The 14,825-nt window shown below is 48.9% G+C and overlaps 1 protein-coding gene across 2 annotated transcripts in view; it reads left to right on the top strand.

Annotated features, from left to right (window-relative positions):
• pdgfd (platelet derived growth factor d) overlaps positions 1 to 14,072 on the top strand; it is a 95,841-nt gene extending 81,769 nt beyond the window's left edge. For both annotated transcript variants that reach the window (XM_031795710.1, XM_031795711.1), the window contains exons 6-7: positions 710 to 924; positions 10,772 to 14,072. In XM_031795710.1, coding sequence (XP_031651570.1) covers positions 710 to 924; positions 10,772 to 10,906 — 350 coding nt within the window. In that variant the 3' untranslated portion in view covers positions 10,907 to 14,072. The remainder of the gene's footprint in view (positions 1 to 709; positions 925 to 10,771) is intronic.
• The last annotated feature ends 753 nt before the right edge of the window (positions 14,073 to 14,825 follow it).

Below are 14,825 nucleotides of genomic sequence, written 5' to 3'. Positions count from 1 at the left end.
AGCTGTTGGAAGCCGCAAGGTCCAGCTCTGAGGGTCCTGTGTTCAATCCCAATCCTACACACACACACACACACACACACCCCTCTCTCTCTTCTCTGTTCTTCCCATATTCCTTATTATTTTTATGTATTCTTGGTCTGGTCCGGCAGCTGAAAATGCCTCAGTGCTACAAAATATATACTTTATATACAGTTAAAGCACCAAACCTGCTAATCAATTGAACCACTTAAATGAAACTATAATCAAGATGAATTTTTATTGAACAATTAGTGTCTTGATTATCCATGTCATTAAGATTCCCTCCCACCTTCCATTCTTCCCATCCCCTTCACTTTCAGTTAAATTCATTTACATTCACTTAGTTGAAATAAAACATTGTTGTCAAGACTGTTAATTCAAAGGTATTAACTGTGAATACAAATTGCAATCAGCAATCAATGATGTTCTTCCTCCCTTCTCTTCCCCCTCTCCCCCTCCCCCCTCCCCCTCTCTCTCTCTCCCTTCCTTCCTTCCCTCCCTCCCCCTTCTCTCACTCCCCTCTCTCCCTTCTCTCTCTCTCCCTCCCCTCTCTCTCTCTCTCCCTCCATCCCTCTCTCTCTCTCTCTCTCCCTCCATCCCTCTCTCTCTCCCTCCGTCCCTCTCTCCCTTCTCTCTCTCTCCCTCCGTCCCTCTCTCTCTCTCTCTTCCCCCCACCCCCCCCTCTTCATAGTTGACCTGGACCGTCTGTATGATGACGTGAAGCACTACAGCTGTACACCTCGGAACTACTCTGTCAACCTGAGGGAGGAGCTGAGGGCCACCAACGCCGTGTTCTTCCCACGATGCCTACTGGTGCAGCGCTGTGGGGGAAACTGTGCCTGTGGGACGGACAACTGGAACGGCTGTACCTGCAGCGCGGCCAAGACCAGTGACAAACTACACGAGGTACCCACACCATGCCCTGTTATGTAACATTAGGAATGGCTGTGGTACGGCTGTACCTGTACCTGCACCCGTACCTGTAGGTGTACCTGCAGCTGTGCCTGTAGCTGTGCCTGTAGCTGTACCTGCAGCTGTGCCTGTAGCTGTACCTGCAGCTGTGCCTGTAGCTGTGCCTGTAGCTGTACCTTCAGCTGTGCCTGTACCTGCACCTGTACCTGCACCTGTACCTGTACCTGCAGCTGTACCTGCAGCTGTGCCTGTAGCTGTGCCTGTAGCTGTGCCTGTAGCTGTGCCTGTACCTGCAGCTGTGCCTGTACCTGCACCTGTACCTGCACCTGCAGCTGTGCCTGTACCTGTACCTGTACCTGCAGCTGTGCCTGTACCTGTACCTGCAGCTGTGCCTGTACCTGTACCTGCAGCTGTGCCTGCACCTGTACCTGCACCTGCAGCCGTGCCTGTAGCTGTACCTGTACCTGCAGCTGTACCTGCAGCTATACCTGTACCTGCAGTTATACCTGCAGCTGTGCCTGTACCTGTACCTGCAGCTATACCTGTACCTGCAGCTGTGCCTGTACCTGCAGCTGTACCTGTACCTGCAGCTATACCTGTACCTGCAGCTGTGCCTGTACCTGTACTTGCAGCTATACCTGTACCTGCAGCTATACCTGTACCTGCAGCTGTGCCTGCACCTGTACCTGCAGCTGTGCCTGTACCTGCAGCTGTACCTGTACCTGCAGCTGTACATGCAGCTGTACCTGCACCTGTACCTGTACTTGTACCTGCACCTGTACCTGTACTTGTACCTGCAGCTGTACTTGTACCTGCAACTGCACCTCTACCTGCAGCTGCGCCTGCACCTGTACCTGTACTTGTACCTGCAGCTGTACCTGTACCTGCAGCTGTACCTGAACCTGCAGCTGTACCTGTACCTGCAGCTGTACCTGCAACTGTGCCTGTACCTGCAGCTGTACCTGTACCTGCAGCTGTATCTGAACCTGCAGCTGTACCTGTACCTGCAGCTGTGCCTGCACCTGTACCTGCAGCTGTGCCTGCACCTGCAGCTATACTTGTGCCTGCAGCTGTACCTGCAGCTGTGCCTGTACCCGTACCTGCAGCTGTGCTGCACCTGTACCTGCAGCTGTACCTGAGGCTGTACCTGTACTTGTACCTGCAGCTGTGCCTGTACCTGCAGCTGTGCCTGTACCTGCAGCTGTGCCTGCACCTGCAGCTGTACCTGCAGCTGTACCTGCAGCTCTGCCTGTACCCGTACCTGCAGCTGTGCCTGCACCTGCAGCTGTACCTGTACCTGCAGCTATACCTGTACCTGCAGCTGTGCCTGCACCTGTGCCTGTACTTGTACATGCAGCTGTACCTGCACCTGTACCTGTACTTGTACCTGCACCTGTACCTGCAGCTGTACCTGTACGTGCAGCTGTGCCTGCACCTTTACCTGCAGCTGTGCCTGTACCTGCAGCTGTGCCTGCACCTGTACCTGCAGCTGTACCTGCAACTGTGCCTGCACCTGCAGCTGTACCTGTACTTGTACCTGCAACTGTGCCTGTACCTGCAGCTGTACCTGTACCTGCAGCTGTGCCTGTACCTGCAGCTGTGCCTGTACCTGCAGCTGTACCTGTACCTGCAGCTGTGCCTGTACCTGCAGCTGTGCCTGCACCTGTACCTGCAGCTGTACCTGCAACTGTGCCTGTACCTGCAGCTGTACCTGTACCTGCAGCTGTGCCTGTACCTGTACCTGCAGCTGTACCTGCAGCTGTACCTGTACCTGCAGCTGTGCCTGCACCTGTAGCTGTACTTGTACCTGCAGCTGTACCTGTCCCTGCACCTGTACCTGCAGCTGTACCTGTACCTGCAGCTGTACCTACGCCCGTACCTGTACCTGCAGCTGTGCCTGCAGCTGTGCCTGTGCCTGCAGCTGTGCCTGTACCTGCAGCTGTGCCTGTGCCTGCAGCTGTGCCTGTGCCTGCAGCTGTGCCTGTACCTGCAGGCTGTGCCTGTACCTGCAGCTGTGCCTGTGCCTGCAGCTGTACCTGCAGCTGTGTCTGCACCTGTACCTGCAGCTATACCTGTGCCTGCAGCTGTGCCTGTACCTGCAGCTGTGCCTGTACCTGCAGCTGTGCCTGTAACATGCAGCTGTGCCTGCAGCTGTGCCTGTACCTGCAGCTGTGCCTGTGCCTGCAGCTGTACCTGCAGCTGTGTCTGCACCTGTACCTGCAGCTATACCTGTGCCTGTACTGCAGCTGTACCTTTACTTGTGCCTGTACCTGCAGCTGTACCTGTACTTGTACCTGCAGCTATACCTGTACCTGCAGCTGTACCTGTACTTGTACCTGCAGCTGTACCTGTACCTGCAGCTATAACCTGTACCTGTACCTGCAGCTGTACCTGTACTTGTACCTGCAGCTATACCTGTACCTGTACCTGCAGCTATACCTGTACCTGCAGCTATACCTGTACCTGCAGCTATACCTGTACCTGCAGCTGTGCCTGTGCCTGCAGCTGTGCCTGTGCCTGCAGCTGTACCTGCAGCTGTGTCTGCACCTGTACCTGCAGCTATACCTGTGCCTGTACCTGCAGCTGTACCTTTACTTGTGCCTGTACCTGCAGCTATACCTGTACCTGCAGCTATACCTGTACCTGTACCTGCAGCTATACCTGTACCTGCAGCTATACCTGTACCTGCAGCTATACCTGTACCTGTACCTGCAGCTATACCTGTACTTGTACCTGCAGCTATACCTGTACCTGTATCTGCAGCTATAACCTGTACCTGCAGCTATACCTGTACCTGCAGCTATACCTGTACCTGCAGCTATACCTGTACCTGCAGCTATACCTGTACCTGCAGCTATACCTGTACCTGCAAGCTGTACCTGTACCTGTAGCTGTACCTGTACCTGCAGCTATACCTGTAGCTGTACCTGTAGCTGTACCTGTACCTGCAGCTATACCTGTAGCTGTACCTGTAGCTGTACCTGTACCTGCAGCTATACCTGTACCTGCAGCTATACCTGTACCTGCAGCTGTACCTGTACCTGCAGCTATACCTGTACCTGCAGCTGTACCTGTACCTGTAGCTATACCTGTACCTGCAGCTATACCTGTAGCTGTACCTGTACCTGCAGCTATACCTGTACCTGCAGCTATACCTGTACCTGCAGCTATACCTGTACCTGCAGCTATACCTGTACCTGCAAGCTGTACCTGTACCTGTAGCTGTACCTGTACCTGCAGCTATACCTGTAGCTGTACCTGTACCTGCAGCTATACCTGTACCTGCAGCTATACCTGTACCTGCAGCTATACCTGTACCTGCAGCTGTACCTGTACCTGCAGCTATACCTGTACCTGCAGCTGTACCTGTACCTGCAGCTGTACCTGTACCTGTAGCTATACCTGTACCTGCAGCTATACCTGTACCTGTAGCTGTACCTGTACCTGCAGCTATACCTGTACCTGCAGCTATACCTGTACCTGCAGCTATACCTGTACCTGCAGCTATACCTGTAGCTGTACCTGTACCTGTACCTGCAGCTGTGTCTGCACCTGTACCTGCAGCTATACCTGTGGCCTGTACCTGCAGCTGTACCTTTACTTGTGCCTGTACCTGCAGCTGTACCTGTACTTGTACCTGCAGCTATACTGTACCTGCAGCTATACCTGTACCTGCAGCTATACCTGTACCTGCGGCTATACCTGTACCTGTACCTGCAGCTATACTGTACCTGCAGCTGTACCTGTACTTGTACCTGCAGCTATACCTGTACCTGTACCTGCAGCTATACCTGTACCTGCAGCTATACCTGTACCTGCAGCTATACCTGTACCTGCAGCTGTGCCTGCAGCTGTGCCTGTACCTGCAGCTGTGCCTGTGCCTGCAGCTGTACCTGCAGCTGTGTCTGCACCTGTACCTGCAGCTATACCTGTGCCTGTACCTGCAGCTGTACCTGTACTTGTACCTGCAGCTATACCTGTACCTGTACCTGCAGCTATACCTGTACCTGCAGCTATACCTGTACCTGTACCTGCAGCTATACCTGTACCTGCAGCTATACCTGTACCTGCAGCTATACCTGTACCTGCAGCTATACCTGTACCTGCAGCTATACCTGTACATGCAGCTATACCTGTACCTGCAGCTGTACCTGTACCTGTAGCTGTACCTGTACCTGCAGCTATACCTGTAGCTGTACCTGAACCTGCAGCTATACCTCTACCTGCAGCTATACCTGTACCTGCAGCTATACCTGCAGCTATACCTGTACTTGTACCTGCAGCTGTACCTTTACTTGTGCCTGTACCTGCAGCTGTACCTGTACTTGTACCTGCAGTTATACCTGTACCTGCAGCTATACCTGTACCTGCAGCTGTACCTGTACTTGTACCTGCAGCTATACCTGTACCTGTACCTGCAGCTATACCTGTACCTGTACCTGCAGCTGTACCTGTACCTGCAGCTGTACCTGTACTTGTACCTGCATCTATACCTGTACCTGTACCTGCAGCTATACCTGTACCTGCAGCTATACCTGTACCTGCAGCTATACCTGTACCTGCAGCTGTGCCTGTACCTGCAGCTGTGCCTGTGCCTGCAGCTGTGCCTGTGCCTGCAGCTGTACCTGCAGCTGTGTCTGCACCTGTACCTGCAGCTATACCTGTGCCTGTACCTGCAGCTGTACCTTTACTTGTGCCTGTACCTGCAGCTATACCTGTACCTGCAGCTATACCTGTAGCTGTACCTGTACTTGTACCTGCAGCTATACCTGTACCTGCAGCTATACCTGTACCTGCAGCTATACCTGTACCTGCAGCTATACCTGTACCTGTACCTGCAGCTATACCTGTACCTGCAGCTGTACCTGTACTTGTACCTGCAGCTATACCTGTACCTGTATCTGCAGCTATACCTGTACCTGCAGCTATACCTGTACCCGCAGCTATACCTGTACCTGCAGCTGTACCTGTACCTGTACCTGCAGCTATACCTGTAGCTGTACCTGTACCTGCAGCTATACCTGTACCTGCAGCTATACCTGTACCTGCAGCTATACCTGTACCTGCAGCTATACCTGTACCTGCAGCTATACCTGTACCTGTAGCTGTACCTGTACCTGCAGCTATACCTGTACCTGCAGCTATACCTGTACCTGCAGCTATACCTGTACCTGCAGCTATACCTGTACCTGCAGCTATACCTGTACCTGCAGCTATACCTGTAGCTGTACCTGTACCTGTACCTGCAGCTGTGTCTGCACCTGTACCTGCAGCTATACCTGTGCCTGTACCTGCAGCTGTACCTTTACTTGTGCCTGTACCTGCAGCTGTACCTGTACTTGTACCTGCAGCTATACCTGTACCTGCAGCTATACCTGTACCTGTACCTGCAGCTATACCTGTACCTGCGGCTATACCTGTACCTGTACCTGCAGCTATACCTGTACCTGCAGCTGTACCTGTACTTGTACCTGCAGCTATACCTGTACCTGTACCTGCAGCTATACCTGTACCTGCAGCTATACCTGTACCTGCAGCTATACCTGTACCTGCAGCTGTGCCTGCAGCTGTGCCTGTACCTGCAGCTGTGCCTGTGCCTGCAGCTGTACCTGCAGCTGTGTCTGCACCTGTACCTGCAGCTATACCTGTGCCTGTACCTGCAGCTGTACCTGTACTTGTACCTGCAGCTATACCTGTACCTGTACCTGCAGCTATACCTGTACCTGCAGCTATACCTGTACCTGCAGCTATACCTGTACCTGCAGCTATACCTGTACATGCAGCTATACCTGTACCTGCAGCTGTACCTGTACCTGTAGCTGTACCTGTACCTGCAGCTATACCTGTACCTGTAGCTGTACCTGAACCTGCAGCTATACCTCTACCTGCAGCTATACCTGTACCTGCAGCTATACCTGCAGCTATACCTGTACTTGTACCTGCAGCTATACCTGTACCTGTACCTGCAGCTATACCTTTCCCTGTACCTGCAGCTATACCTGTACTTGTACCTGCAGCTATACCTGTACTTGTACCTGCAGCTATACCTGTACTTGTACCTGCAGCTATACCTGCACCTGTACCTGCAGCTATACCTGTACCTGCAGCTATACCTGTACCTGCAGCTATACCTGTACCTGCAGCTATACCTGTACCTGCAGCTATACCTGTACCTGCAGCTGTACCTGTACCTGTAGCTGTACCTGTACCTGCAGCTATACCTGTACCTGTAGCTGTACCTGTAGCTGCAGCTATACCTGTACCTGCAGCTATACCTGTACCTGCAGCTATACCTGTACCTGCAGCTATACCTGTACCTGCAGCTGTACCTGTAGCTGTACCTGTACCTGCAGCTGTACCTGTACCTGCAGCTATACCTGTACCTGCAGCTATACCTGTACCTGTAGCTGTACCTGTACCTGTAGCTGTACCTGCAGCTATACCTGTACCTGTAGCTATACCTGTAGCTGTACCTGCAGCTATACCTGTACCTGCAGCTATACCTGTACCTGTAGCTATACCTGTAGCTGTACCTGCAGCTATACCTGTACCTGCAGCTATACCTGTACCTGTAGCTATACCTGTACCTGTAGCTGTACCTGCAGCTATACCTGTACCTGCAGCTATACCTGTACCTGCAGCTATACCTGTACCTGTAGCTATACCTGTACCTGTACCTGTACCTGTAGCTGTACCTGCAGCTATACCTGTACCTGCAGCTATACCTGTACCTGTAGCTATACCTGTACCTGTAGCTATACCTGTACCTGTACCTGTACCTGTAGCTGTACCTCAGCTCTTTGTTCATGTTTCCTTATTTTTCCATTTGGCTAGGACTCTGCTCCCACTCTGCTCTTATTAGGACGGGCTGGACACGCACACATACACACTCTACACACTGTACAGACACACTCTACACACTGTACAGACACACACTACACACTGTACAGACACACTCTACACACTGTACAGACACACTCTACACACTGTACAGACACACTCTACACACTGTACAGACACACTCTACACACTATACAGACACTCTACACACTGTACAGACACACATACACACTCTACACACTGTACAGACACACACTACACACTGTACAAAAACACTGTACAGACACACTCTACACACTGTACAGACACACTCTACACACTATACAGACACTCTACACACTGTACAGACACACATACACACTCTACACACTGTACAGACACACACTACACACTGTACAAAAACACTGTACAGACACACTCTACACACTGTACAGACACACTCTACACACTGTACAGACACACTCTACACACTGTACAGACACACACTACACACTGTACAAAAACACTGTACAGACACACTCTACACACTATACAGACACTCTACACACTGTACAGACATACTCTACACACTATACAGACACTCTACACACTGTACAGACATACTCTACACAATGTACACACTATACAGACACTCTACACAATGTACAGACACACACTACGCAATGTACACAATGTACAGACACACTCACTGTACAGACACTCTACACACTGTACAGACACACTGTACACACTGTACAGACACACTCTACACACTGTACACACACTCTACACACTGTACACACTGTACAGACACACTGTACAGACACACTACACACTGTACAGACACACTCTACACAATATACAGACACTCTACACAATGTACAGACACACTCTACGCAATGTACACAATGTACAGACACACTCACTGTACAGACACTCTACACACTGTACAGACACACTGTACAGACACACTCACTGTCCAGACACACTGTACAGACACAATGGTACAGACACACTCTACACACTGTACAGACACACTCTACACACTGTACAGACACACTGTACAGACACACTCTACACACTGTAGACACTCTACAGACACACTCACTGTACAGACACACTATACAGACACTGTACACACTGTACGTACACACTATACAGACACTCTACACACTGTACAGACACACTGTACACACTATACAGACACTCTACACACTCTACACACTAAGACACTCTACACACTGTACAGACACACTATACACACTATACAGACACTCTACACACTCTACACACTGTACAGACACACTGTACACACTGTACAGACACACTCGTACACACTGTACATACATTTATCAGGCCCACTGACACTGAACACTTCATGTTTCTTATTATAAACCAGAGGGAAAATCCCTCAGCCTCCCGGCTACAGTATAATCCCAGAGAGAGGGAGAGCGACTGTGGGCCTAGCACTGCATCAACAATCAGACAGCACTGCAGCACCAGTCTTTCTCTCCCTCCTTTACACCTCTTCTGTCTTCTCTCTCCATTCTGTCATGGACATGTTGTCTGGAAGCATCTGCCTCTTTATGCTGCTTCTCTGGTTATGCTGCAGGAATCCAGTTTGGGGTGTGCCGGTGTGTGTCTGTGTGCCGGTGTGTGTCTGTGTGCCGGTGTGTGTCTGTGTGTCGGGGTGTGTCTGTGTGCCAGGGTGTGTGTGTGTGCCGTGGTGTGCCGGGGTGTGTGTGTGTGCCGTGATGTGCCGGGGTGTGTGTGTGTGTCGTGGTGTGCCGGGGTGTGTGTGTGTGCCGTGGTGTGCCGGGGTGTGTGTGTGTGCCGGGACACAGACACACACCGGCACACAGACACACACCAAACTGGATTCCTGCAGCATAACCAGAGAAGCAGCATAAAGAGGCAGATGCTTCCAACACTGTGTGTTGGTGTCTGTATGACTGTGTGTTGGTGTCTGTATGACTGTGTGTTGGTGTCTGTAGCTTCACACGTTGCCAGAATAAGATCACTGTACACAAGGTCTGCTTTCCCTCAAATCAAATGTCACCTACACATGGTTAGCAGATGTTAATGCGAGTGTAGCGAAATGTTTGTGCTTCTAGTTCCGACCGTGCAGTAATATCTAACAATTTCACAACAACTACCTTATACACACAAATGTAAGGAATTAATAAGAATATGTACATATAAATATATGGATGAGCGATGGCCGAACAGCATAGGCAAGATGCAGTAGATGGTATAAAATACAGTATATACATATGAGATGTCTAATGTAAGGTGTGTAAACATTATTAATGTGGTGTTATTTAAGGTGACTATTGATACCTCTATTAAGTCCATTTATTGAAGTGACTAGAGATTTGAGTCTGAATGTTGGCAGCAGCCTCTCTATGTTTGCGATGGCTGTTTAGTCTGATGGCCTTGAGATAGAAGCTGTTTTTCAGTCTCTCGGTCCCTGCTTTGAAGAACCTGCACCTCGCCTTCTGGATGATAGCGGGGTGAACAGGCAACCCCTTTGAATGCACATGCATATAGAGGTTGGGACAGGGGGCTGCCACACTGGGCCTGTGGAGCAGGTGTTATGGGGGTTTAGTGCCTTGCTCAAGGGCACACAACCAGCAATAGATTTTAGACCAGCAACCCTCCGTTTGCCAGCTCACTAACTGCCAGATTTTTTGTGTCAGATCCCCAGAGTTGAACTGGGAATAGTCGGTTGCTGGCTCGCCTCTAACCGCTAGGATTAAGTGCCCTCCTCCTGTGTATGTGTGTGTGAGAGATCAGACTGTGAATATAGCTGTTATGAGGTTTGATACAGGAGGGAGGACAGGGGTTAACTATTGGTCAAGATGGCAGCAAGCCAACAAGCATCTCATTGTTTTCCATCCAAGTCATTTTCTCTGTCTTCTCCCTTTCTCCTGTCCTGTCCTTGCCTTCTCCCCGACCTCTCTCTCTCCTTCTCTCTCTTTCCCTCTTCCTCACTCACTATTCCTCCCCCTCTCCTCTCTAGGTGTTGAAGTATGCTCCTGAGGTGGGAGGTTTTTCACGGCGTCGGACAGCTCGTGTCCGCTGGGTCCTAGAGGAGGTCCATCTCTTGCACCACGAGCGCTGTGACTGTGTTTGTCCCTCCAGACCACCCCGCTGAGAGACAATGGGACAGGGGGACCCAGCTCTGGGATTAACTGCTGTTTATATCTCCATATCTCTCTTTGTAGCGCTCCCCTGCCATCCATCCCCATAACAACCTGATACAAACCTAGTCACCAACAACATCCATCCGTCCACATACCAACATGTTACAAACCTAGTCACCAACATCCATCCATCATCCACATACCAACATGTTACAAACCTAGTCACCAACATCCATCCGTCCACATACCAACCTGATACAAACCTAGTCACCAACAACATCCATCCGTCCACATACCAACATGTTACAAACCTAGTCACCAACATCCATCCATCATCCACATACCAACCTGATACAAACCTAGTCACCAACATCCATCCGTCCACATACCAACCTGATACAAACCTAGTCACCAACATCCATCCGTCCACATACCAACCTGATACAAACCTAGTCACCAACATCCATCCGTCCACATACCAACCTGATACAAACCTAGTCACCAACATCCATCCGTCCACATACCAACCTGATACAAACCTAGCCACCAACATCCATCCGTCCACATACCAACCTGATACAAACCTAGTCACCAACATCCATCCGTCCACATACCAACCTGATACAAACCTAGTCACCAACATCCATCCGTCCACATACCAACCTGATACAAACCTAGCCACCAACATCCATCCGTCCACATACCAACCTGATACAAACCTAGCCACCAACATCCATCCGTCCACATACCAACCTGATACAAACCTAGCCACCAACATCCATCCGTCCACATACCAACCTGATACAAACCTAGCCACCAACATCCATCCGTCCAGATACCAACCTGATACAAACCTAGCCACCAACATCCATGCATCCCCCAAACCCTGGTCCTGCTAACCCCAACAGTGCCCTGCTGCCACCCAGCAAAACCTCAAATTTACCCCACCCTCTCCACTATCAGCTCATGACCACCCCGTCATCTTCCAAGCCCCCAACATTCCTTGTCCACTGGGGTATTGATGAGGGGCTGTTAAGGACATGACACCTTTAAGTGTGTGTTCATACAGTATCCAAGCCTGTGTTATTTTCTATATTCATATTAGAATGTCCTTTTGCTCTTCCTGCAACTGGTTTTCTCTGTATAATCATTGTGAAATGAGTTTCAGGGAAGGAAGAGAGAGAGAGAGAGAGAGACAGAACCACACAAACAATCTGACCACAAACCACACACACAAACATGTGCACACACACATATCCCCCCCGAGCAGACCCAAGGTCTCCACTCCTCCCTAAAGACAACATTCTTATTTATTTGAAATTCTTTGCTGTTTCTTTTCCTTTTTCTGTGAAGTTCTGCTTTGTTGTTCTATTTCTCCTCCTTCATTCATCAGATGAAGGGATGAGATGTCAGGATACAGAGACAGTTAAAAACATTGTTTTTATACCTTTCTACAAATATTACCCTCCTCTCCTTCACTAAATCACTCCGACTGATCAGCGGAATGACTTTGGAACGTTCTGCCCGACCCGACGTTCCAATCGTACCAACAGCCGACCCCAGAAATGTTGCTAACCAGAATTGTACACCCCATCCAAAATAGGGAGAGGGTTGAGGATGTGGTTGGAATTTGTGTAATGTTTTATATCTGCAATATTTGCAGACCTGGTGCCCTGTGCCTGTACTGTACTATCCCGTGGTTAGATCTATTTCTGTTTGGACCTTGTTCTTCAAACAATTCATCCCCAAACACAATCCACAGTCATCACTATATAATCTTCTGCATTATAGGTGTGTATGTGTGTTTATTTGAGGGAAAGAATGTGTATCTGTTGCACTGTCTGTGATCGTGTGTGTGTGTGTGCGCACGAGACAGTGCATCAAAGATCTTGAAACATTCTCAAAGTACAAGATCAGTGACTGCCTCCACATCATAAAGAAACAACAAAGATCTTCCTGCAACCCCTCTAAGGCTTCATATTGGTCATTCCACTGGGGGAGCTGGCCTCATTACCAACCATCAACTCCTCTGTCCATACAGACTGAAGCTCTATTAACAACAATTAAAACACTGAGAGATGGAGGGAGAGAATTAGTTTTATTAAGGCTGTGATTTAAACATTAGGGCGAGCAGAATTAAACCGTTAGCTGTTGAGAGGTGTGTGTGTGTGAGTCACGGGTATCGCCTGGCTGAAGAGTGGTCTGAAACGCAGAGCCTCTTAGTAGAGGAACATGCCCTGGGGAAGGACGATGTGCTTGTGACAGTATGGCTCCAAGAGATTAGAGACAGATGACTGTATTTCTACACTGTCTTAGTCCTGTCTCTCTCTCTCTCACACACGTAAACCATAGATCGTGTTTTCTTTCCATTTAATCCAAAATGGCCCCTTTTACTTCCAGAGTGCTTTGTTTGGTTTGATGTCCTTTCCCACATGCTCATGTTCTGATTCCTTCTGTGACTGTTGTCATTGTGTACGTCAGTGTCCCTGGAGACTGAGCACAATATATAATACATACAATACATAGTCTCTCCTTCACCTAATGCTGCAGTCTCTGCAAAATGTATTTATTCAGTTCAGGGGTGTGTGTGTGTGGGTGTGTGTATGTATGTGTGTCTCTGTGGGTGTGTGTGTGTGTGTGTGTCTCTGTGTGTATGTATGTGTGTCTCTGTGGGTGGGTGTGTGTGTGTGTGTGTGTCTCTGTGTGTATGTATGTGTGTCTCTGTGTGTGTGTGTGTGTGTGTGTGTGTCTCTCTGTGTGTGTGTCTCTGTGTGTGTGTGTGTGTGTGTGTGTCTCTCTGTGTGTGTGTATGTGTGTCTCTGTGTGTGTGTGTGTGTGTGCGTCTGTGTGTGTGTGTGTCTCTGTGTGTGTGTGTCTCTGTGTGTGTGTGTGTGTGTGTGTGTGTGTACCTTCCTCTAGCAGTACCAGTTCTATCAGCACATTCCTTGACCTCGGGTTCTAAGTGACATTCCATTCTGTTTTTTTGTTCAAATAACTGGTTTGTTCATTCCGTTGTTTTGAATGTTTATATTGCAACCTTCAAGAAGAAATGCAGAAAGGTTATCTAAACAAATCTGTCGGCACCTGAATGCCTTTGTTTGATCCCTGACACAGCAGTTTAGCTTTAGTGATTAATTTATTGTGTTTCTGTTTTTTTTATTAAAGATATCCACTGGTTGTGTTTTGATGAAGTTTTTTTGCACATAAATGTTTCTGAATGTAGACCTTTCTGAATGCATCGAGGGAGAGTTATTCACAACACAAACCATCCCCATAACACTTCATGTTGATCTGAAAGACTCAGGCTGCTGATTAGTATCTACAGCTTTACCTCTGACAGGTGCAGTTTCATGTTGATCTGAAAGACTCAGGCTGCTGATTAGTATCTACAGCTTTACCTCTGACAGGTGCAGTTTCTGACACATTGTTTGCAACCTCCTTATGTGTGTTCAACTCCACTTCAGGAGATAAATTCAAATGATTTTCTATGTGGACTTTTCCATTCATGACTGGTTGATAACGGAACTGAACCCAACACGGACCTTGGAGTAGAAGCGTTGTGTGTGTAAACGCCGCTGAGATTCTTTCACTTCTACACCTTTATTTCCTCTCACAATACCACACACAAACATTGTGCTATACAGTCTGTTGCCATGGAAACCAAATCCCCATGTGTTGAACTCAGATGATGGACAGTTGAGGTTGATTGTGATGAAAAAGGTAATGGAATGTTTTGTCATTAAATTATAGTGAAGGCAGTTTATTTAAAAATCACCTTGGATAGATCATACAGACCTTCTCTCTCTCTCAAGCTGTTTTATTGGCATGAAAAACAAAGTGCCAAAGTAACAATGTATACAATATACATTGTAAATCAAATAAAAATGAATGAATCTGTCTCTCATCAGCCCGTCATTGGCAGGCATTTTC

The sequence above is a fragment of the Oncorhynchus kisutch genome, linkage group LG18 (assembly GCF_002021735.2).
Source record: "Oncorhynchus kisutch isolate 150728-3 linkage group LG18, Okis_V2, whole genome shotgun sequence".
Classification (NCBI taxonomy): Eukaryota; Metazoa; Chordata; class Actinopteri; order Salmoniformes; family Salmonidae; genus Oncorhynchus; species Oncorhynchus kisutch.
This window is presented reverse-complemented; position numbering and strand designations above follow the sequence as displayed.